At 40.3% G+C, this 26,311-nt stretch overlaps 2 protein-coding genes and 3 pseudogenes across 2 annotated transcripts; 3 read left to right on the top strand and 2 right to left on the bottom strand.

Moving 5' to 3' along the window:
- Positions 4,401-5,314, top strand: Olfr756-ps1 (olfactory receptor 756, pseudogene 1; annotated as a pseudogene).
- Olfr99 (olfactory receptor 99) lies at positions 10,013-10,930 on the top strand. Its single transcript, NM_146515.2, has one exon. It carries the CDS (start codon positions 10,013-10,015, stop codon positions 10,928-10,930), a length of 918 nt encoding a protein of 305 aa, NP_666726.1.
- Olfr755-ps1 (olfactory receptor 755, pseudogene 1) lies at positions 12,344-13,103 on the bottom strand (annotated as a pseudogene).
- On the bottom strand, positions 15,946-20,197 carry H2-M3 (histocompatibility 2, M region locus 3). The gene is made up of 8 exons (NM_013819.2): positions 20,097-20,197; positions 19,640-19,909; positions 19,158-19,433; positions 17,887-18,162; positions 17,679-17,783; positions 16,680-16,712; positions 16,519-16,565; positions 15,946-16,262 (listed from the first exon to the last, which is right to left on the bottom strand). Exons 1-6 carry the CDS (start codon positions 20,167-20,169, stop codon positions 16,702-16,704), a joined length of 1,011 nt encoding a protein of 336 aa, NP_038847.1. The 5' UTR covers positions 20,170-20,197; the 3' UTR covers positions 15,946-16,262; positions 16,519-16,565; positions 16,680-16,701.
- Positions 20,198-23,192: 2,995 nt separating this feature from the next.
- Gm25104 lies at positions 23,193-23,355 on the top strand (annotated as a pseudogene).
- Positions 23,356-26,311: the final 2,956 nt, after the last annotated feature.

The raw sequence follows: 26,311 nt of genomic DNA, 5'->3' as shown, positions 1-26,311 counted from the left end.
GAGACACTGAAACTTATAGAGAAGAAAGTGGGGAAAAGCCTTGAAGATATGGGCACAGGGGAAAAATTCCTGAACAGAACAGCAATGGCTTGTGCTGTAAGATCGAGAATTGACAAATGGGACCTAATGAAACTCCAAAGTTTCTGCAAGGCAAAAGACACCGTCAATAAGACAAAAAGACCACCAACAGATTGGGAAAGGATCTTTACCTATCCTAAATCAAATAGGGGACTAATATCCAACATATATAAAGAACTCAAGAAGGTGGACTTCAGAAAATCAAATAACCCCATTAAAAAATGGGGCTCAGAACTGAACAAAGAATTCTCACCTGAGGAATACCGAATGGCAGAGAAGCACCTGAAAAAATGTTCAACATCCTTAATCATCAGGGAAATGCAAATCAAAACAACCCTGAGATTCTACCTCACACCAGTCAGAATGGCTAAGATCAAAAATTCATGTGACAGCAGATGCTGGCGTGGATGTGGAGAAAGAGGAACACTCCTCCATTGTTGGTGGGATTGCAGGCTTGTACAACCACTCTGGAAATCAGTCTGGTGGTTCCTCAGAAAATTGGACATAGTACTACCGGAGGATCCAGCAATACCTCTCCTGGGCATATATCCAGAAGATGCCCCAACTGGTAAGAAGGACACATGCTCCACTATGTTCATAGCAGCCTTATTTATAATAGCCAGAAGCTGGAAAGAACCCAGATGCCCCTCAACAGAGGAATGGATACAGAAAATGTGGTACATCTACACAATGGACTACTACTCAGCTATTAAAAAGAATGAATTTATGAAATTCCTATGCAAATGGATGGACCTGGAGGGCATCATCCTGAGTGAGGTAACACATTCACAAAGGAACTCACACAATATGTACTCACTGATAAGTGGATATTAGCCCCAAACCTAGGATACCCAAGATATAAGATACAATTTGCTAAACACATGAAACTCAAGAAGAATGAAGACTGAAGTGTGGACACTATGCCCCTCCTTAGAATTGGGAACAAAACACCCATGGAAGGAGTTACAAAGACAAAGTTTGGAGCTGAGATGAAAGGATGGACCATGTAGAGACTGCCATATCCAGGGATCCACCCCATAATCAGCATTCAAACGCTGACACCATTGCATATACTAGCAAGATTTTATCGAAAGGAACCAGATGTAGCTGTCTCTTGTGAGACTATGCCGGGGCCTAGCAAACACAGAAGTGGATGCTCACAGTCAGGTAATGGATGGATCACAGGGCTCCCAATGGAGGAGCTAGAGAAAGTAGCCAAGGAGCTAAAGGGATCTGCAGCCCTATAGGTGGAACAACATTATGAACTAACCAGTACCCCGGAGCTCTTGACTCTAGCTGCATATGTATCAAAAGATGGCCTAGTCGGCCATCACTGGAAAGAAAGGCCCATTGGACACGCAAACTTTATATGCCCCAGTACAGGGGAACGCCAGGGCCAAAATGGGGGAGTGGGTGGGTAGGGGAGTGGGGGTGGGTGGGTATGGGGGACTTTTGGTATAGCATTGGAAATGTAAATGAGGTAAATACCTAATAAAAATGGAAAAAAAAAAAAGAAAGGGCAATTTGCAAATTTATCTGTAATAACAAAAAAACAAGGATAACAAAAACTACTTTCAATGATAAAAGAACCTCTTGTGGAATCACCATGTCTGACCTAAAGCTGTACTACACAGCAATAGTGGAGGAAAAAAAAAAAAACCTGCATGGTACTGGTACAGTGGCAGGCAGATAGTTAAATAAAATGTAATTGACGACCCTGAAATGAACCCACACACCTATGTTCAATTGATCTTTGACAAAGTAGCTAAAACCATCCAGTTGAAAAAAGACAGCATTTTCAACAAATGGTGCTGGCTTAACTGGCAGTTATTATGTAGAAGAATGCAAATCGATCTGTTCTTATCTCCTTGTTCAAAGCTCAAGTCCAAGTGGATCAAGGAACTCCACATAAAACCAGAGATACAGAAACTTATAGAGAAGAAAGTGGGGAAAAGCCTAGAAGATATGGGCACAGTGGAAAAATTCCTGAACAGAACAACAGTGGCTTGTGCTATAAGATCGAGAATTGACAAATGGAACCTCATAAAATTGCAAAGCTTCTATATGGCAAAAGACACTATCAAAAGACAAAAAGACCACCAACAGATTGAGAAAGGATCTTTACCAATCCTAAATCCGTTAGGGGATTAATATCCAATATATACAAAGAACTCAAGAAACAAGACTCCAGAAAATCAAATAATCACATTTTAAAAATGGGGTATAGAGCTAAACAAAGAATTCTCTACTGAGGAATACTGAATGGCTGAGAAGCACATAATAAATCTGCAACATCCATAATCATCAGGAAAATGCAAATCAAAACAACCCTGAGATTCTGTTGTGGCTGCCAGCAGCTCGAAACATGAACGGTTTGACTGATATGGCTACTCGAGCTGTAAGAGAGGAATCTAGATGGGGTGAAAGAAGAAACGGAGCTAAGACAAATTCATTCTGATCAAAGCTCAAATTTTATTGTTGCGACACTAGTTATGAAGGAAGGGGGAGGGGACCCGATTCCCGCCGAATAATCTCTGGTCCAGTAGAAAGGTGAGCATGTGTGTGGCTACGCAGGTTCCAGCAGTGGGCGTGGCAGAACGAATGAGCAGGAAGCTCCACCCCTGAGCAAGCAGGTTTCAGGCTGGGGGAGGGGAGACTACAAGATTCCACCTCATACCAGTCAGAATGGTTAAGATCAAAAACTCAGGTGACAGTACATGCTGGCAAGAATGTGGAGAAAGAGGAACACTCCTCCATTGCTGGTGGGATTGCAAGCTGGTACAAACACTCTGGAAATCAGTTTGGCGGTTCCTAAGAAAATTGGACATAGTACTATCGGAAGATCCAGCAATACCTCTCCTGGGCATATATCCAGAAGATATTCCAACTTGTAGTGAAGACACATTCTCCACTATGTTCATAGCAGCCTTATTTATAATAGCCAGAAGCTGGAAAGAACCCATTTGTCCCTCAACAGAAAAATGGATACAGAAAATGTGGTACATTTACACAATAAATTTATGAAATTCTAAGGCAAATGGATGCATCTGGAGGATATCATCCTGAGTGAGGCAACCCAATCACAAAAGAAAAGACATGATATGCACTCACTAATAAGTGGATATTAGCCCAGAAGCTCAGAATACCCAAGATACAATTTGCAAAACACATGAAACTCAAGAAGAAAGAAGACCAAACTGTGGATACTTTTTTCTTTCTTAGTATGGGGAACAAAATACCCATGGAAGGAGTTAAAGAGACAAACTTCGAAGCAGAGCCTGAAGGAATGACCATCCAGAGACTGCCCCACTTGGGTATCACCCCATAAACAGCCACTAAACCCAGTCACTAGGAAGATGTCAACAAGTGCCTGCTGACAGGAACCTGAAATAGCTGTCTTCTGCAATCTGCCAGTGCCTGGCAAATACAGAAGTGGATGCTCACAGTCATCCATTGAACAGAGCACAAGGTCCCCATTGAAGGAGCCAGGGAAATACCCAGGGACCTGAAGGGGACTGAAACCCCATAGGAGGAACTTCAATATGAACTAACCAGTACCCTCAGAGCTCCTTGGTACTATACCACCAATCAAATAAAACACATGATGGAACTTGTGGCTCTAACTATATATGTAGCAGAGGATGGCCTCATTGTTCATCAATGGGAGGAGAGGCCCTTGGTCCTATGAAGGTTCTATGCCCCAGTACAGGGGAATGCCAGGACCAGGAATGAGAGTGGGTGGATTGGGGAGCAGGGGTAGTCGGGAAGAGGATAGGGGATTTTCAGAGGGGAAACTAGGAAAGGGGATAACATTTGAAATGTAAATAAAGAAAATACCTAATAAAAAATTTTTTAAACTAAAAAAAGTCAAAAGAACAAAAGAAAATTATTAAAATAGCAATAGCCTAATATAATATTTTTGTGGTATTTTGAGTTCAAAGCACAATCAAAATTTTCCAGTATGTTTAAAATAATTGTATCTCAATGGTAAAATTCCAAATTTTCTTAAATTAAAAGTTACAAAATCTCAAGTAGTACTGAGGAAAAACTACTAAATTTGTGTATTATCAAAAAAAATCATTATTTACATGGAATGAAAGACAGGTAAATTGCTGTATTGGTTTTTAGCATACAAAGAAAATTCACACTTTGTAATAATGGATTAATGGTCCTGTCTTCATGAATTGGCCTCACCAAGTGGATTAGATTTGTAAATGACAGAAATTATAATTTTATAAATGTCAGTCCTTGTGGTTTATCCTGCTCTCAGAGATCAAGAAGGAATGTGGCTAATTTCACTCTAATGATTGAATTTTTTTCTCATGGGGTTTTCCAGAAAGTTTGAGGTAGAAATAATTTTATTTTGGCTTTAGGCTTGGTGATTTTAATTGCCAATGTCTTCATTATCGCTGCTATTTCTTTGGAATATCATCTCTGCTCACTTAGGCATTTCCTCTTGGAACAGCTCTTCTGCTTGGATCTTTGCTACATTTCCATGATAGTGCTTTCAACAATAAAGTCCATCTGTAGGTCATTCATGTACAGTGCCTACATTTCCCCATAGAGTGCACACTGCAGGGTTTTGCATTCACACTCTGTAGTTATACTTCCATGGCCATACTCACAGTCATGTCCTGTCACTGTTATGTGATTATGTGCTACAAAGTCATCATAAGTGTCAGCTTGTGTATGCATAAGGTTTTAGCTGTCTGGGCCAGTGTGATGTGGAATCAACTTTGGAGTTATGCACACAGCTGTTACTTCTCCATCTGCTCTGTGGGGCCAGTGTCATTCACTAGTTCTGTAATGTCCTCTTAGTTTTGAAACTCTCTTGTTCCAATGATTGTGTAAGTGAGCTTAGATCATTGGCTTCCCCACATGCAGGCACTTCATCTCTATTAGTTTTGCCTATGAACATATATTATCTCCTGAGCTAAGGATGCCATCAGTGAAGGGCAGAACCAGAGTCTTTTCCACTTGTCTATGCCACATTTCTGTAGTCATTTTGTTTATCCCTACTGGTGTCTTTGAGTTTCTAAACCCACATTCAAAATCTCCAACTTAGATTTTGCATTAGACTTTATTCTTAGTTTTTCATACTTTTCTTTCCTCAACACTCAATCCAGAAATAAACAGCCTGAGAAATGAGGCCACAGAACATCATTCAAAGGAAAACGTATCTCTTTTTATATCCACTATTTCCTCTTTAGGAGCCACATCAATATGTATTGGGAAAAACAACAGAGTCAATGAATCAATTAAAGCTAGAAAAGGATTAGACAGATGGCTCAATGGGTAAAGACACTTATAACCAAGCCTGCCTAGCTTATTTAATCCCTGAGACTCACATGGTAGGAGAAGAGAATCAACTCTTGAAACTTGTTCCCTAACCTACACATGTTGTAGCTAATATATACCTAAATACATACATACATACATACATACATACATACATACACACATACATACATATAAACATGTACAATTAATTTAATAAATACTAAAAATATAGTTATTATTGTGTAAGTACACTCTTTAAATGAGAAAAAGAAGGAATTATATATGTATACTCTTGGAAATATAGTAGATTAAGTTTCACAAACCAGATTGGGAGAAAAAAAGCAATTTTCTCAAATTCTAAAGAACCAATTTATTTTTCTTCTTGAACCATTTCTTTAAATCAGAGGGATGAGAGGTAGTCAATCTGAAATCCTTCATCACTTTTTCCTGAACCAGGTAGATAAAGAGCTTTACACACCTCCCTGAGCAAAGGGCTACTGAACTAAAGCATAACTGTGAGAGGCAACAGGAATTGCCACCTGAGGTTGCTATTGAGGCCAAAGCCAACTCTCCATACAGGCTACTATCTTCCCCTCCCCAACACTTATCACTAAGAGGTGAACTGAAAACATTTTTGTTATGTTACCCCAGCAATTCCACTCAGGGATAGAACTGAAAAAATTCCAAGTCAACATATCTCATAGACACTTGCACATAAATATACAACATTACTCACAATACATAAGTAATAAAACAAACATAGGTGTCTATGTACTGAAGAATGGATAAGGAACATTTTACATCACACACACACACACACACACACACATGACTAGATCTTTTCAGTTATAAAGAAAAACAAAATTATGTTGTATGCATGAAAACCTTCCAATTAGAAATAAACATGTTAACTGAATTAAGGTAGTGGCAGTTAGAGTTCCTAGATTATATCTACATTTTATATAGATACAGAATATCATGTATGTATATATGACCTGAAAGAGAAGCAAAGCTATCTAGATTCTAGAGGAAACAAAGGGAATAACATAACGAAAGAGGGCATAGAGATGAAATAAGAGACAAATAGGAATGTGTACAGTAGAGTAAGTTCAATTGTCTATCACCTACTTCAATGAAAAGGTCCCTATGTAGCCTAATACCACATTCAGTGAATAAATGCCATTGGGAAAGAATGTAAAGAAAATATCCATGGGTTAAACAGGACTACAAATTAGACCCCAGTATGTCTGACTGAGTCATCAAATACAAAGATAACTTGCAATAACTTGAACTTTAGCATAGCAAATGTGAAATTGTTCATGTAACAAATGTAAAAGTTACAACATTTGGAGGACTAAGAGAAATGAAGGACCCTATGCTAAAAGTACTACTAAAAACTACAACATGGTGTCTACAGAGCAGTAGCCAAGCTGGGCACTCAGCTTATGTATCTCATAGGGCAAGTGCCCATGTTGCTTGTGAAAAAAAAAAAAAAAAAAAAAAAAAAAGAGGACCACAGAGAAATTGCCCTAAAATAAACCTTTCTTTTGCAAATGTGTTTATTTTCATACCCATTCAACTCAGTACCAGGGGATGTGCCCCCTTGGGGTTTATATGTCTCCAGATCTGTCTCGTTAAAACACCAGAATTGTTGATGGCATAAGGGATTTCTGGAGGTGAAATTCAGGCAAGAACCAAGTGAGCAGTCACTTCCAATATTTTTCAACCTGTGCAATTTGTGTACATAAACCTGAGAATCTTTGTCACTTGTGGTCTTAACAATCAGCCAGGTAAGTGAATACATTGGGAGTAAACTTGCAATTTTCCTGTAATTTTTTTTTCTGTAGAGGGTTATCTGTCTGCAACATTAAACATCAATACTGAGGTTTCAATTTTGGTTCTCCCAGAGTTGGTCTTGAGATGAACTCCTCACAATGTGTGAGGATTGTGAAGGCTGTTTGACTTCTGCACTGTATTACCACATCTCATCTAAGTTCATCACCATGTTTAATTAAACAATCTAAAGCCAAATTGAAATTCCCAAATATTGAAAGTTCTGAACAAAATCAGTAGTTTCGACCATTGCAAATGCTATTTTTGCTTTAAAAATTTGATAAATAGGTTTTTTGATATATATTTTTAGAAGTGCTCTGTTTTATGTTCCAAAGATTTATAAATAACCTTGCTCAGAGGAGCTGAATTTTTAAAAAGAACTGCTGTGTTAATAAACAGAAAAACATACATGATTATTAAAGAAAATGCACTTAGTTGTTTGTAGGCAACCTTCACAGAGTGACTAGTGATAACATCATTTCTCAAACTGTCCAGGTATAAAGCTTAGAATCCATCAGGCCCCTTAAAAGTTTTCTCCAGTTCATTAATTTTGTATTTTTAGGTGTACATATCGTATATTCACCCAGTATGGTTCCTCTTCTGTAGGACTCTCCCTTATGATAGCCTTTGACTAACTCTAGTGCAGTTAAGGTAGTTTTCTCTGTGCCCCCCAAATACACAGGCTCCAGACACACTTGTTCTCATTCTTCTTTTACATACACAGAGTGAATCCAGCACGTCTTAAATGAAAAGAACCAGAAGGACTACTTCCCACAGCTATGTCTGCTCCTACCAGTGTACCTCAGGAGGCCATTCAGGTACTTTGTAATATTAGGGATAAAAGCAATTTTAAAAGTTACCTTCCTTTTAGTAAGTTCTGAGTGTACAATTAAATAGGAAACCTTTCCCAATCAACTTATTCCTCAAAACATTTAATATTCATTGAAAACACTTCTGTTTTGATTATGCAGATAAGATGAAAATTATCCATCTCTTAAAATAAGACTTCATTAGATAGGAAGGAATGCCAGGAATTAATTTCACAGAGAAGAAAGAGTCTTAAAATAGGGAGAGCTGAACCATCCTGGAAACTTTAGAGTAGGATAATTTAAGGCAGCCTGACTTTTGGGGAGATAGGACACAAGAGTTATTTACCATGGTCCCATTAGTAGTCCTAGCAGAGAGACAAGTAAGCATCCTCAATATTTGAAGAATGAGCTTAGATAGGTAACAGAGAAGCCAAGGTTTCAAAATAACTAAAGCCATAGGTATTTGTAGGTAAAAAGAGGGAGAGAGACTGCTGGGTCCACAGAGCAGACATTTTCTTATTCTAATACTCTGTGACCTGGGAAGAGTCTTTTTTAGTCTCAGTGTAAGCTGGATAATAGAAATGTCATAAAATACAACTTATTATGCAAAAAGTGTCTCGGTCAGCATGGCAGCATGATTCTAACCCCAGCAATCAGAAACTGAGGGAAGAGACTGCTTGAGTTGTGGTGAGTACATTTGGAGACCAAAGAACATCTTACCGATCTATTTCTAAAAGTTCTTAATGGTTGAGATTAATGGAAGACACCAAGCCCATTATTTTCTACAACACATCTGGTCTGACTCCAGAAATTAATGTGACCATGTCTCTTACCTAATCTGGCTCAATCATGAATAAGAAACAAATCAGTGCAAAGAAGTTTTTATACCTTATACATTCTTAGATGAAGTGGAATTGTTATGTTGTAATAAAACTGTCTATACTTTCTATTAACTCAGTGATTGAAACAAATCCATCCCTGCCTATTTTCTTTATGTTAAAACCCTTCAAGAATGTTCCTACTTTTGAGAGGCTGTCTGGCTAGTGGGATATTTGAAAAGCTTCTCCCAGGTAGAGACAACAAAAGAGATGAAAAGAAAGTTGGATCAAAATGTAAATACTCAAACACAGAAGTGGATGCTCACAGTCAGCTATTGGATGGATCACAGGGCTCCCAAGGGAGGAGCTAGAAAAAGTGCCCAAGGAGCTAAAGGGGTCTGCAACCCTATAGGTGGAACAACAATATAAACTAACTAGTACCCCGGAGCTCTTGACTCTAGCTGCATATGTATCAAAAGATGGCCTAGTACCATCACTGGAAAGAGAGGCCCATTGGACACACAAACTTTATATGCCCCAGTACAGGGGAACGCCAGGGCCAAAAAAATGGGAATGGGTGGGTAGGGAAGTGGGGGGGAGGGTATGGGGGACTTTTGGGATAGCATTGGAAATGTAATTGAAGAAAATACGTAATAAAAAATATTAAAATTTTTAAAAAATGTAACTACTCATACCTAAAGAAAATGGTAGGGTGTTCCCTGTTCTGAGTCTCCAATAAAAAGACATAATTTGCTTTTAAAATGTAATAAATTTAAAGATGCTTGAAAAGGAGGAGCGACCAGGATGGTGGACAGGAAGGACAGGAGAATTTATTGAAATCCCACTTTCACCACAGCACTAAGTTAAGTATTTAATATGAAGTCTCTGTCTTAAAAGAAATCAGAATCAAAAATATTCACAGGAAAATTCTTATTTTATCATGCAACACAATGGGTAAATAGCATAGAGAACTGCTGGAAACCATTCAACAAATTGTCTTTATGTCTCCCTAGGGAGCCATTTTTAATGAACTCCAAGTCTTGTCCTTCCCTTTGCTATTCTAGTTTCCATTGCTCAATCAATGCTGTGAGGGAGACCCACTGCCAAAGGACAAAGACTGGGTTGTTGCCAATCCTTGCCTACACTGAAAAAATTGTCATCATACCAATTTCTTCTTAAAATACAAGACCCGGGATGAACTGCAGTCAGGCTCCTACATTAATCCTCTTGGGACTGTCTAGTGATGCAGAGAAATGGCAGCCCCTCTTTAGCATCTTCCTTGTTATCTACTTGCTGGGTCTCTTAGGGAACCTGCTACTTTTGTTAGCTATTGGCACTGATGTCCACCTCCACACCCCCATGTATTTCTTCCTCAGTCAGCTCTCATTTGTGGATCTTTGCTTCATCACCACCACAGCCCCTAAAATGCTGGAGGCTCTGTGGACTGGAGATGGATCAATCTCATTCTCTGGATGCCTAACTCAGTTGTACTTCTTTGCTGTTTTTGCTGACATGGATAACCTGCTTCTAGCAGTCATGGCTATTGACAGGTATGCCGCTATCTGTCATCCACTGCGCTACTCAGCTCTCATGACTCCTTTTAGATGTGGGGTTCTAGTCAGTGGGTCATGGGGAGTAACTAATTGTGTGTCTCTGACCCATACTTTGTTGCTCTCTAAGTTATATTTCCATACCAATCAAGAGATTCCTCATTTTTTCTGTGAATTTGGGCCTCTCTTATTGCTTTCCTGCTCAGATACTCACCTCAATAAAATCCTGGTGATAATTTTGGTTGGAATTTTAGGAATCAGTGCGGTTCTCTGCATTGTAAGTTCTTATGGTTGTATTTTTTATGCTGTGGCTAAGGTTCCATCAGCACAGGGGAAAAGGAAAGCATTGTCCACGTGCAGTTCCCACCTCTCTGTAGTCCTCCTTTTCTACAGCACAGTCTTTGCTACCTACCTGAAGCCCCCATCTAGTTCTCGTTCCTCTGAGGAGGTGGTAGCTGCTGTCATGTATTCTCTCGTAACTCCCACTCTGAATCCCTTCATTTATAGTCTGAGAAATAAGGATGTTAAAAGTTCATTGAGGAGAATCCTAAACATGGAGTAGTCTCAGTAATATGATCAACTATCAGGAAGGATCCCACCCCACATCATGCAAAGTGAGTCAGTTAACACCGTGGCTCATGGGAGAATTACATGATTGCTATGGCTTTAGAGCCACATTGAACACAAATCTGGCAATTTCTGTGAAGATGTCTCTGGAGAATTCCACTGAATAGGAAAGATCCACATTGAATGTGGTTGGCACCATCACTTCCATAGAATTATCCTGGAATGATAAAGGGAAAAATGAAAAAAAACAGGCTTGCTATCATTATTCATCTATTTTTGCTTGTTGATCACAGATGCAATGTAACCCCATCTTCCTCCTGTGCTTCTCTCATCCTGGTGTCTTGTATCCTTCAAAGCATGAATAAAATGAATCTATCATTCCTAAATTGCTTGGCAGGTGTTTTGCCACAGCAACAAGACAAGTAACAAATAAAATGATCTATAGGAAAAAAAATACTATGTTGGGTTTGTTATTCTCTGTCTTCTTATACTCATATTCCTGATGCATGAATATCTATTGCAAACACTACAATCATATGATAATTATTAGAATTCCTAACAGTGGTTTAGTAACAACAGCTCCCTGATATTTTAAAAGGTTTTACTGCATCTCCTATTTGGGAGATGTAGTGGATTTAAGTATTTTGGTCTTTCTCTAATAACCTTCCTCCACCTGAACCTGGAAACCACTGACAAATCATGTTAAAGGGAACTTTAGAGTTCACAGAAGTTAAATTGCAAGTAAGAGGTCAGGAAGCTGGTGAGTCTAACCATAACCCAGATTAATAGGAGCAAGATGAGAAAGAATATAATTTTATTCCATCTTTTAATGGAAATTATATTATAGATTTCCTTTTAAAATAATATATTATTGTTGATATTGTGTGTGTGTGTGTGTGTGTGTGTGTGTGGTGTAGAGTTGCTTATGACACATCATTTTGTGGGAAAGCAAATTGCAAGTTTGACCATCAAGTTTCCATGCTCAAACCAAATACACACAATAGGAAAGAACTCTACTAATGTCATGCCACAATAATGTAGATGAACATTGTTCTAGATTTATGTTTGTATTGGTGTTTTGTTTGTATAATTTTGCCTTCATTAGTCATTCGCACCAGTGCTATATACATCAAGAGGCTACAGAATGGCAGTTCAGTACACATCTTTACAGTGCACTGTGTTGTATGCAGTGAACAGTAGTTACATAATCTTTTAAACTAACATGAGAAAATTGTTTAACTACTATATTTCCCCCTGAACACAGTTCAGGAGACCTAAAGTGGAATTTTGAAAACTAACATAATTACCCCATGTCCAGCCCATTGTAGGAGACTATTCAATCAAGACACTGACAGTCACATAGAAAATCTTCACTGCCCTCCTTCTTAGGTCACATTTCAGTTGGTTAACAGTAGAGAAGCCTTCTTAGTGCCTGCTGCACCTCCTGGTTTTTCAAGGTGTAGATGACAGGGTTGAAGACGGGAGTGAACACTGTGTAGAGCAGGGCAATGACCTTGGTGAGGAGCTGAGAATGAACAACAAAAGGCACAGTGTACAAGCCCATGAGTGTTCCATAGAGTGTGGACACCACAGCCAGGTGAGAGGGGCATATGAAGAAGGCCTTGGTCCTTCTGGCCCCAGAGAGAATTCTCAGCACTGTCACCACAATCTGAGCATAGGAGATCAGAACCAGCCAAATGGGACAGTCAAGAAGATAACAGAGAGAACAAATGTAGTCATCTGGGCCACTCAGGTATCGAAGCAAGCCATCAAAGGTGAGAAATCACAGTAAAAGTGATCAATTAGGTTGGGGCCACAGAACCTCAGCTGGGCTGTCAGAGCAACAACTAATCCATCTTCCATAAAGCCAGACACCCAGACTGTGAGCACCAACCCCAGGCACCATTGAGGCCTCATGAGACGTGGGTATTATAGGGAGTAACAGATTGCTAGGCAGTGATCATATGCCATGAGAGCCAGCAGGAAATACTCATCTATATAAAGAGAGCTAAAGGTGAAGAACTGGAGCAAGCAGCCAGGCAATGTAACCAGACTTTTGGCCACTTTATGGGTTCCTTTTTCTACTGCCTTTCTATACTCTCATGCCTTCCAACCCTGTAACACTAGATAGGACAGAAAGAAAGATGGAGGGGGGGGAGAGGAGTGTCCATATTGTTAGACTACTTCCTGCTGATTAGGGGTATCCAGTGTCTTGTAGCAAGTGTGATCTTCACTGTGAGGATATCTAATTTCTTCTTGACTCTTTGTGTAGGAACACTTGACAAATCACAACAAACTACAGCAGCAATCAGGAACCAGCAGCAGTAGTGTGAGAGGGAGATGCAGCTGTTCACAGGGCTCTCCCACTTATATATCCTCTCAAGAGTTCCCAGAATCCAAATGCCATACGTTTGCAGAAACTAAATGCAGCTGGAAAAATCATGCCCCTACCAGAGCACAAGGCAAATCATAGTTACCTGCTGTGGACAATCTAAAGCAGCCCCATACCCAACTTCTGGGATTAAAACAAAAACATTTTACTATAACATTTCTGTATTTTTGAAAATCACCAAAGTTCTCACTACAATTCACAGGAATGGTGTTTACCAACAGGAAACCCTCCAGCATTCTGGTCACCACTGTGGACATGAGCCTGGAAGGCCTGGCTCACCAGAAAGAAATGTGTGGGTGTGTGAAGCCTCTGAGAACTGTCTAACATCACTACAATGAGCATGCTCCTGGTGATAATGGAGGCATAGATCATGATGCATAGATAAATAGGAGGGACTTCAGATAATCCATGGGGCACAGACTCAGTGAATTATGTTTCCTGTGGAGACATTCCCATGAGTCATTCACTTTTCTGCTTGATAGTACCTAGATAAATTTTACTGTATCTCTATGTTTTTCATTGCAATCCTATAGCTGATATTCTTACAAGATGATGCAAAGAGAATGTGCAAACTAAGGTTGGCTTAAATTATCTTGCATCCATCCATTTCTTTACTCCTTCCTTAGTATTTTTTCTTTTATTTATATGAGGGTTGATTGTATTCTCTTTCTTTCTCTCTTCCTTCCTTCCTTCCTTCCTTCCTTCCTTTCTTTCTTTCTTTCTTTCTTTCTTCCTCTCTTTCTTTCTTCCTTTCTTCCTCTCTGTCTTTCTTTCTTTCTTCTCCTTCTCCTCCTTCTCCTTCCACTTCTCCTTCTTTTCCTCCTCCTCCTTCTCCTTCTTCTTCTTTTTTGCCTACCTCTACGTCTGTATACCATGTTCAGTGCTAGTGCTTTGTAGACTAGAAGAGGGTTTCCATCCTCTCCCTGAAACTGAAGTTACAGATGGTTTTGAGCTGCTTCCTGGGTGCTGACAACCAAAACTGGCTCCATTCCACTAGAACAGTCAGTGTACATAACTGCTGAGCCATCTCTCCAGACCCACTTCCTAAAAAAAAAAAAAAAAAAAAAAAAAAAAAAAAAAAAAAAAAAAAACTGCTTCTTCAGCTCTCATCCTTCCTCAAACTTTTTCCTTGTATAAACTTCTTGTTTAACCAAGTTCACAATTCTGATATTTCAAAACCTCTAAATATAATTCTATCCAGTACTTGTATCATATAATTTTAACTCCATAATCTGTATAGTCGATCATATTTCCCTTCATTTGTAACTTGTAACATTCTTCAAATGCCTATTAGATTTATTCATCAACCACAGACTGTCACCTTCCAAAAACATTGCCAGCTACTACAAGTGAACTGACAATTTTGCTGGAATCTCATAACCATTTTTACACATTCTCCTCCTCCTCTTTCATCTTCTTTACAAGACAGGACTTCTCTGTGTAGCCTGATGATCTTGCAGTTGGCTCTCTAGACCAGGCTGGTCTTGAACTGGGACATCTGCCTGCCTCTGCCTCCTGAGTGTTGGGATTACATGTATGTAATGCCAGCACCTGGACAAGGCCTACTATCTGAATCCTTCTCATATAGTTCTGATACACAGGGGGTTTGGGGACAAAGCCAAGATGGTATGGGCCAAGAGGTCCTCTGCATCTCTTCTGAACAGGAGCTCATGCTTCCAAAGGCCTTCATAGAACACTGAACAATGCCATCTCTAGTTCTGGATTCCAAAGTACTCAACTGGACCTAAGGCCACCCTATAAGGGCCTAAAATTCACCTAATAAGGCAATTACCCCAGTACCTCCCTATCATATCACCGCCTCCCTCCCCTCCTCTACAAAAAAATAAAACCCTAACTCATCCCAGCTATGAGACTTCACTGACCTTCCCCTGTGAACCCAGGGAATCCACCTGAAACAAGTCTCAATAAACCTGCCTTCATACTTTAATTTGGATCAATTGAATTTATTATATAGGTAACAACCTCTACCAAGTTCTACCATCTTGGGACAAATATTAAAATACTTGAGCTTTGTGGGCCATTCTTATTCAAAATACCACATTCCACTCCATTTAGCCCATATCCCTGTGGCCATATCTTAATATAAAATGTATTTAGTCTAATAACAAAAGTCTCCATAGTCTATCACAGTCTTGACACAGTTTAAAATACCCAAGTCCAAAGTCTCTACTGACACTTGAAGCAATCCTATTTGTAACCCTCGGTAAAAACAAAACAAAAAGCAAATTACATACTTGAAATTCTAAAGCATTAGAAGTATTAAAGTGAAAAAACATCCATACAAAATAAAATATAACCTACCACTGTATTTCAGATAAATGCCAATATAGAACTGTTAGTCCTCAGGGCTCAGTCCTTATTCCCTTTCTCATCTTAGTCATTCCCTAGGTGGTCTCATCCATGCTCAGGATATTACATATAACTCACATGGCATCATGGTTCAAATCCATTTCCTCCTCTGAAGATCAAGGGTAGAGGAGATAACTACATCCAAGCCCATGGAAGATGTAGCGCTGTCAAATGTCAGCCACACTCTGCTCTCCAGCCTTCTCCTGAACCACCCACAAAGACTGAGCACATTGAACACATGGGGTTTGTGAGTTTTCATGTTTTATTTCCTTTCCAATGTACAAATCTTACACTTTTAACAGCATGAAGTACAGCTTTTATCGAGAAGGTAAAAAAAAAAATAATAATAATAAAGCTATATCTACATCCTTATTTTTCAATAGGGAAGAAGCTGCCCATAGAAACCTAAAGTTCCACAAGGGATGAAGAAGTCCTGGATCCCCCTGTGGTACAGGTGAGAAAAGGAGGAGACACAGGTATGGAGAGGAGACTCAGTCCTCAGGGATGCCCTGGGCTGCTCACTTTGTCACACTGTGCTGACAGGAGACACACCATGAGATGCCAACTGCAGAAAGAGACATTGAGGGTTTTGGAATTATAGTACAGAAGGAGAGATCAGAACACATGCTGTAAACTCAGTCCCACACAAGGCAAGGCTTTCTTTCATACTGGGGAAGAAAATAGAAGAAATTCAAACTTTCCTGGGAGGTGTGATACTCTAAAGTACTCAGCTCAAATGTCCCATTGTTAGAGTCCCCATAACCCAGGGGTCTATCCTCTGTTCCACCACATGCTACAGGTTAGGCCCGGCAACTTCTTACCTTTCTAAATGGTGAAAGAAGCATCAGAACTTAATCACTGTTCCTGCCTTTAACAGAACAAATGAGACTTGATCAGACACCACAAGATGAGCTGGCTGTGTTGCCCCATGGGCTCCTGTCCACCTTATCTCATATCAGGAACCATATCCCACCATACTTACTGGCAGTCTGAGTATAACTGATTCATCTTTCCCCTGTGGAAAGAAAACAGTGGGTAAGAGGCCAGGGAGGCAGCAGGGCCATGAAAGTCTATGAAAAGCCTTAATCCTAGCCCCAGGGAAGCCGATAGAACTAGGACTGCAGGCTCAGGGAAGGATGTAGAACATGTAAGATATAAAGGAAGTGTAATAAAGTCTTTTGGAGGATCTGTTCTCAGCAGGAACCTTCCACTCTGATTATGTCTTTTCTTTCCCACGATCCTATGCACAGCAGATTGTCAGCACAGAGACTCAGGCAAGGCTAGCATTTGTTTGTGATACTTCTTCCTAGTTAATTGTTCATAAATGTACATCAGTGTGACTTTCATTACTATACCCATGCAAACATGAATAAGGAGACCTCTCTGATACTTTATGCATCTTAAGTAAACACCTCTTCAAAATGTAGCTAAAAGTCTTTACATGAATCAAAAAAATATTTTCCCAGAATTGTAATTTTGGAAATTTGATCTTTTAACATTTAGTTATTTGTGATTTAGATGTAAGTTGTCTAAACTGTGTATATTGAGTCTGTCTGCATGTGGTTGATTCACATCTATAATCTCAGTACTAGGGAAGCAGAAATAGGAGAATCCCTGGAGTTTACTGGCTAGCTGATCTAACCAAATTAGTAAGATCCTATCTCAAAAAAAAGATAAGAAGTATGGAGGGAGACATACAGTACTGACCACTGGCTTACACATACATACACATAAACATACACATGGACACATACACACATATGTATGTACATACATACATACATATATGACTAGCGTATACCTACATTATAAACACAGCATCTACATCATATACTCATAGATAGACAATAACATAAAATAAACTATTGTGTCTTTTGAGATGGTGGGCCAAATGTCTACCCAGTGAACAGGCAGGAACAATTCCAACTAAGACCTGGAGTCCAGAGGTGAGAAAAAGGACTCAGTCAACCCTTTTGCTTACCTGCACCCCTCCTCTTGCACACCACAACAATAGTGATCACACCTCCCAGGAGAACCAGACTAGCAACGATGACCATGATGACGACAGATGATTGAGACGATCTTCCTGGGAAAGGAGTGGAGGGTGAGAGTCATGATGCCCAGTTCTCAGTTCTGATCTTAATCTAGGCTCCTTCTTTCCTTGACTCTGTTACCCTTCTCTTCCTTACCCCATTTCAGGGCAAGGGGCTCGGTTAGCCCCTCATGGTGCACATAACATGTGTATCTCTGCTCCTCTCCAGAAGGCACCACCACAGCTGCCCACTTCTGGAAGGTTCCATCCCCTGAAGGCCTCGTTTCCACAAGCTCCATGTCCTGGGTCAGGTCCTCTTCATCCTTCTGCCAGGTCAGGGTGATGTCAGCAGGGTAGAAGCCCAGAGCCCAGCACCTCAAGGTAACATCACCTTTGGGTCTCGGGTGATGGGCCACATGTGCCTTTGGGGGATCTGGGTGGGGGAAAGGTGGAAAATTCAAGTATTTTGCATTATTTTTGGAGAGTCATTGGAGATCATAGGAGCATCCTCTGGATGGACAGAATTAGGGCACAGGAGGGATGTAAGCACCATACGGGAGTCTGGATCCAGGGACCTATCATGATCCATTCCTTGGAATGTTCTAAAATCAGGGTTAGTGCACTGGATAGTTTTATGTCAACTTGACACAAACTAAAGTTATATGAGAGGAGGGAATCTCCGTTAACAAAATGACAGCATAAGATCAAATTGTAGGCAAGACTAGAGGTCATTTTCTTAATTAGTGATTGATGCTGTGGGGCCCAACTCATTGTGGGTGGTTCCATCGCTGGGCTTGAGGTCTGGGTTCTATAAGAAAGCAGGCTGAGCAAGCCATGGGGTGCAAGACAGGAAGCAGCACTCCTCCATGTCATGTAGATCAGTTATTTGACTTTCTGTCCTGACTTTCTTCAATGACAAACAGTGCTGAAAGGGTAAGCCAAATAAACCCTTTCTTCCCCAACTTGCTTTTGGCCATGGTGTTTCTTTGTAGCAATAGAAGCCCTAAGAGAAAATCTAGTAGGGAGCTTCACATTTCCCATCTCTAGTCCTGATTAGGTTGAGCAGAGACTCACAGCATTAGTGCAGTGTGACTTCCAAAGACATTAGGGGTGTTGAGAGAACCAGACCTGAAAGAGGCCATGGTACACAATGAGCTGCAGACTGAATGGAAGTGGTTGGTTGTGTATCTCAGGGTGTTTTCTCCTTCCATTCTGGGACAGATTCAAATGTTCTGAAAGTAGGGTCAGCCCTGGGGACAGTCACTCTCTGATGTTGGATCAGGAAGGCCAGTACCACTCTTCCTCCTCCTTGTGCAGTATTCCAGCGGATCTGGTATTTCCTCCCTCCCCAGACATCAAGAGCCTCACTTGTATGTTTGAGGGGGTTATCTTTGCTTACTAAAAGTGGTTCCTAGTTGTTCCTCATACCTGCTCGCTGAAGAATCTCCTTGCCATTCCGCAGGAATCTGTGGAGCAGCTCCAGGCACTCTCCCTCCACATAGGCCCTGAAGTACTCTGCTGTGCCAGCTGACTCTAAACGGCTCTTCGTGATCTGAGACACCATGTCCACTGCAGTCCAGGAGCTCAGGTCTTCATTCAGGGTGATGTAATCTGAGCCATCATACGCAGCCTGATAGTGGGCTCCAAGAAGGCGCATGTCTGGCCCTACCTCACAGGAAACCATCCACTGCAGGATGTGAGAGCCTAGCCACAAACAGGGTGTCAGCCTTAGCCACCTCACCCTGCTCCGCCCGCCAACAGGATTTGGACCTAAACTGAAAGTGAAACCGGTTAAAGGTTTCTGAGAGCTCTGAAGCCCAACTCCAAACATCTAACCTGGCACCCAGGGCTACTCTGGTTTGGCAGTAGACAGACAGGAAGGAGTCTGACCCAGGCTTAGGGTCACTCACCGCCTTCACTCTGGTTGTAGTAGCGGAGCAGGGTCCGAAGGTTTGCTCTGGCACTTTGTGCAATATTCTTGACCTTGAGTTTCAGCTCCTTCCAGTACTCTGGTCTTTCCTTCTCCATCCAAGGTGCACGAGGTTCCATCCTCGGAATTTCCTCAATGCTATCACAGCGCTGAAACTGCACGTCGTCAACATAGCCCACAGAGATATACTGGGGCTCCCCACGGCCCGGCCGTGACACCGCAGTGTGGAAATAGCGCAGTGAATGTGAGCCTGGGGGCGAGGCAGGGTAACTTCAGAACTCTTCCCTGATAACCCCGGGCCAGTGAACAAGCATTGGGTTGGGGGTGGGGCAGGGAGCGGAACTCAGGTCCCGGCAGAAAAGGGATCCCCGAGCACCTGGTCCCGATGCCGTGATCCTCTCTTTAGAGGTTATTTACTTCCCGACCCCTGAACTCACCAGAACCTGTTTGGGTAACAGCCAAAGAGACCACCACCATGTGCAGGAGAGCGCGGTTGCTTGAGGACCCCATCCTTCCCGTGGTAGCCCTGATTAGATTCGCTAAGTACACGCCAACCAATTAGAATGGGAATTGGAGAAGCGTCATCAGTATCCGGGCAAAAGTACCCGACAAAGTTTACAGAGTTACAGAGAAGTGAAACCTCAGAGGAAATGGGGGAATCTCCAATGCTGGGTTAAACCTGGAAACTGGGCTTGGATTTGATCTCTGTTCTCCTACACTGAGTACTTAATGTCACGTTTCCTAGAACATTTTTAATATTCTAGGATCAGTATGTTCTCTAAAACAAACAAAACGGTTTTTTTTTCGTTTTGTTTTATGTGTACTGATGTTTTGCTTATATTTATGTATGTGCACCTCATGAATGCCTGGTGACAGCAGAGGCTAGAAGTGGGCATCTGACACCCTGGAACTTGTGATACTGGTCCTATCAATTGCCACATGAGTTCTGGAAATAAGACCCAGGCAAACTCCATGGATAAGTTTTATGAGTTAGGTCTACCAATAATTATCACTTGGGGTGCACACTTATAAACCCAGTCTCCAGGACATATAGGATTTTGGAAGGAGTTCAAGGTTGTCTTCAGCTAGGGAGTTCAGTAACACAGTGAGATGAGGAGCTCTGGTAAGAAATGTTCCAAGAGGTCTTATGGTCAAACCTTTTAGTTATTAGGAGTGGAAGCCCCTGAGTTTTTCTTGTTTGCAAGCTCTAAAGTCCTCCCATCCCACTGGGGATCCAAGCAAGAGTTCTTGGAATCAGTGTAGGCACAGGAAACTGACTTGGATGCAGATTCATTAACACAGTTGGCAATTTGGGAAATAGCTCTGGCAGATAGAAAACAAGGACAATATTTAAACAAAAATATTGAGATAAAGACTAATGAATCTAAAGTTGATTTTAGCAGTTTGATGGTTTGCCATAGACAATATGATTACTCAATTTTCACTCAGAAATCATATTAGTCACAAATGTCATAAATGAACTGTTTAGATGGTATGCTGTATTTCAATAGGCCCACTTGCTGTATATAAACAGCAGTCCCTACAGGTAAATTAGCCAAACTCTCACCCCTATTGCTCAATTTCCATGTTGTTTTGTCTTGTTTTATATTTTGAGACAGGGTTTCTTAGTCCTATCTGTCCTGGACTCAATTGGTAGTTGATGTGGCCTTGAACTCACAGAGATCCTCCTGCCTCTGCCTCCTGAGTGTTGGGGTCAAAGGTGTGCAATGCCATGCCTGGTTCAGACTCCATGTTTGATCACAAATGATCCACGGTGTCAGTAGAACTCAGCTTAAAGCTCGTCATTTTAATTTGCAGTATATTACTCTAAGTTTCATGACTTTCTGCATTCACTATATGTTGGATTTCTCAAGAACTGCTGTGGCGCTGCCCCACCTTTGATATTATTGCCACCCTTTCCTCTCTTGTAATTGGCCAAAGGTTTTACCAAAATGTTATTATTTTCAACATCAATGAAATGACTAGAACAAAAAGAAAATGAGTGGCTTGATTCTTATGGGAAATGAAATTTGGACAGAGTGATTCCTTGGAGAGAAAACCCCAAGATGTTAATGCCCAAGATGCTGCTGGGAAAGTATGAGAGGGTTCATTCTGGTCTTCCCTCTGTCAGAACACAAAGTGAGATCTGCTGAGATTAAGTATTGTAAGTATAAGTAAATTCATCTATCCATTTTAAAGTATGTACTGCAGCTTAGACTGATGTAATACTGGCATAAAATTTCTCTCATTTCCCCCTATTTCTATATCTCTCACTTTCTCTTTTACCCCTCCCTTCTTTCATCCCTCACTCCCATCCTTCCTTAGACAAGTTGTCCTATAGGCCAAGCTAGTGTGAAAATCTCAATGTAGCTCAGGTGAACTAACCTTTTCAACTCTTTTTTAAAAAATTATTAATTCAGTTTTTTTTTATACTTTAAATCCCTATCACAGTTTCCCCTTTCTCCTTTCTTCCCAATCTCTCCCTTTCCACTCCCCTCCCTCTCTCCTCACAAAAGGATCCTCCAATGGATATCAACCCTCCTTAGCATTTCAACTTGCAGTGAAGACTAGGCACATATTCTCCTACTGAAGCTAGGTAAGGCATCCCAGTTAGGGAAAAGGAATTCAAAGGCAGACAACAGAGTCAGAGACAGCCCCTGCTCCTGCCGTTAGGAGTCCCACAAGAAGACCAAGCTGAGCAACTGTTACATATGTGCAGAGGGCCTAGTGACCCTCTATCTCTTGAAATCTTGGCTTATGTGTAATGTGCCTTCACATGGATTTACAGGGTCTTATTTTTTTTCCCTCTGTTGAAAGGAAGTTTAGACCACAGCAATGGGTGAGTGAGGGTAAGTGGGGGACATCTTTAATTGCAGGTGGTGAAAATTACACCATAGACAGAGTAGGTTCACTGTATAAGTCACTGTCTGGAAATCTTTTATTTTCCTGGTTTGTTTATAGATTTGTGGGAGAGGGATGTGTACTCTGGGTGTCCGTGAAACTTTCAGATCTCAGGATAGGCTGTGTGATCAAGCATTTGATATGTTGTAAATATATTCAGGATGTGTGTGTGTGTGTGTGTGTGTGAGAGAGAGAGAGAGAGAGAGAGAGAGAGAGAGAGAGAGAGACTTTAGTGGATCTGGTGATAGAGTTGGGCATATGCATTCATGTAAGAATGAGAGAGGAGATAAGGAGAAGGGAGAAAGACCAAAGAATTAGAGTATTCATCTCTTATCTGAATTATCTGTTAAAATCAATATTCATCAAAGTAGCAGGTTATGTTCCAGTGTTGGTAACAAATTAGGTTATATTTGGTGTTAAATAAACACATGACTATGTAGGAGTGTTTATAGTGGAAAGGGGTGAATATATTATCAGAAAAGATAAAAATAATTTGTGAACTGTAATAGGATATACTTCTTACATCATTTCTTGTACATAGTCCCAAATCCTTGGCCATGTGTGTCAGTTAATATGATTTGTGATTCTTGAAATGTCCTACCATCAACAGTTACATTTAGAACATTTCTCCTAGCTTTTCACAGTGGCAGTATCGTAGCCAATGAGGTTTATCCAAGGCAAGATTATTGCTAATTGAGAACATTTCTCCTCCACGTGTGTGCATGGCAGCCATCTCCTTGCTGTCTGTGTTGAGTCACTGATAATATAGTGAAATTTCCATACTGCTTCTGAGGCCAACTAATCTGAATACATCATACAGGACAATAAAATGACAAAACCACTATGCCTCTGTTGCTAAAGTCATTTACTCAGTCTAGGACATAGATCACTTGTCTTTGGTGTGTTGTTTTCATGTGTTCTAATTATCATTAAATTTAACATCATGATCAGGGGAATCTTGTGGATAAAGTGTAGATGCAAACTGTGATAACAAGTAAATATGATCTCATGAAGTTTGCTATCAAACACTGACTAGGTAATAATATAGGCTCTTAGCCCAGTAAACGCACAGAGGGCAGGTAAAAATGATAGGTGTTGTTTTAGATGCTGAGGTTGGTTACAGTATTGAGAAAATTTAAAAAGTATTTTTGTTTCTCCCTAGTTATTTCTTTTAAGTTGGAGATATGTAATAAGACTCAATACACCAAATTAAGATCCAATCTATTGATAACAACAGAGCAGAGAAGGGCAACAACTCTGTGTGTGTGCGTGTGTGTGTGTGTGTGTGTGTGTGTGTGTGTGTGTTTATAAGAGATAGAAAACACAGAGTTTAGAGTAAAAATGATGGAATTATCCATGTAGACATGTAGACAAGTGCAAGAACCTTCACTCCAGTGGAGAACTGGTGCTGAATTGGCGGTCGGTGTGGTTGAGACAGGAAATTAAAAAGCAGAGAGAGATGCACAAATAGAGGAGGAAGGTGATGCAGGGTCTTCTAGTTCACCACAGTGTGTTAGACCTTCAAATAACATGGAAGGCACTGGAGAGCTCAGAGCATTACACATAGGTAACAGTAATCCCAGGTGGGTTTTAGGAGCAATATCTCTTGGTCATGAATGGAAATAATGTTATTTTAAGACACCATATAATTTATACTTATTAGTAAATGCATTAGGTACATTGCTTTTTCTACTGGTCACATTGAGTAGCTAAAAAGATTGAATATTTTAATTCTGCCCAACCTTTGTATAGAATAGGAATTGAAACACTTGAAAAAATATATACTATAGTTTTTAAAAATCTCCAGTAATTTTTATGCTGTGACCAAGGGGGACAAATGAGAATCTATACTTAGAATAACTGACTGTAGGATTGGTGAAATTTCTATTTTATGGTTTTCTGTGGTTCATTGCTTCCATAGGATGCCTCCTATGCCAAACATTTGAAAAGATTTACACATTTTCTTCTTGTTCATCTAATCAGACTAATTTGATACTTGAATTCAGTCATGTTCCTAAGATGAAGGAAGAAATAAGATAATTACTGGAACTTCACGGTTCAGACAGGTGCCTGTGCATAACCAGAAGACACAAACACACACACACACACACACACACACAAAATTCTTTCATGATCTCGCTGTTGTGCCAGTTCTTCTCTATATTACCAGCCTCTGGACATCTTCATTAGAGAGAAAACTGTACTTTTACTAATTTCAAATATTGTCTTGACAGTCCCAAATAGCTAAATATGACTCCTAGCTGACTTCAATGAATGGTATTCTGTACAAGTATTTATGAATTACACAATGTCAGGAGTGAGAATTAGAAAAACCATGGTGACCAGCCAGAAAGATAGACTGCCTAGCTAGGGGTGGAACAAGTGGGCAGAGCCACACTTAGGAGTTTCCAGTAACTAGGCACAGTACACTATGTGTAGTTAATAGGAAAGAAGAGACACTAGAGGTATTTCAGCAATAGAGTCAAGGCAAAACTGAAATGTTTGCAGCTTGAATTATAGTAATTAAAGTACAATGAGTGTGGCCAGATACACTGTTGATGTAATTAGCATTGATTGAGTTGACGAGAAAATGTCCAGTTAAGGTAAGGAAAGAAAAGGTGAGCAAGGGGCTGAGATGAGGAGGATTTTGTGGAGAACAATGCTATAACACTGTTTACATGTGTGGGAATGAAAGACATGGATGCACCGTGTGTTCAAGTCACACCAGCAGGAAAATGCCTGGAGGAAAGGTATTTCTTTGCTGAAATACTAAAATGAACCACAGAAGGGGACAATGCAGTACCCACTTCTGACTCCAATCACTACTAGGAAATTATCCACTTCATGACAAGCATTTGATGGTTTTGTTTTTTTGGTTTTGTTTTTTGTTTTTTTTATGCCAAGCACTAGGCATACTTTGAAGAGGAAAATCAGATTCTGCTTTGATCTATCATAATATATCTCGTTTCCTTGTGAAGGAGGCAAATACTAACTTAAAACTTTACTAAATGTTTAATATGTGGTGTGTGTGTGTGTGTGTGTGTGTGTGTGTGTGTGTGTGTGTGTGTTTCATAACATCCTCCATTTCACAAGTGTGGTAATCTTGGAAGGTGCAAGGTAGATCTGCCAGTCAAAGAACCATGACTTCCCAGAAAAGAAACTGACAAGGCAAGGATAAACCCTATGGTTTGAAACAATGTATTATCTCTCAGGTCAGTGAGGTACTGAGATTAGGAAAACTGAATCTGTGGTGGAGCCTTTGGTTGTCTTTTGGATTAGATAAACACACAATGATTAGACACTAGTGGCTTAAGGAAAGTTACCAGAAGTCATACACACTTCCCACACCGTCCTGTGTGTTGCTCTATGACTGTCTCAGACTCCATCAAAAAGGGAGATCTTCTGTCTTCTACTAAATCTTTCATCCAAAATAAATCTTTTTTCATTGCTTAGCTTGTAATATTATGCTAGCAACAGAAACTAACCAAGACACAAAATTAATACTGAGAAATGTGAATCTTGCTGATAACTCATTGAATATGGGCAGTGAGGCACAATGAAGTTTATGACACATCGCCAGATCAAGCTAATAAGAGCTTTAGAAGCCACATGAGACCTTATTCAATTTCATAAAAAAAAATATGTTTATCTTTATAAATTCTTTTAAATAAATAAGTAACATGATTATATTTTTTGAAAGAACTCCCTTGGAATCAGTGTGAACAATGCATTCATTGAGGCAACAGTAATT

This window comes from Mus musculus, chromosome 17 (assembly GCF_000001635.26).
Source record: "Mus musculus strain C57BL/6J chromosome 17, GRCm38.p6 C57BL/6J".
Taxonomy (NCBI): domain Eukaryota; kingdom Metazoa; phylum Chordata; class Mammalia; order Rodentia; family Muridae; genus Mus; species Mus musculus.
Note: the sequence above shows the minus strand (reverse complement) of the source record. Positions and strands in the feature narration are given on the sequence as shown.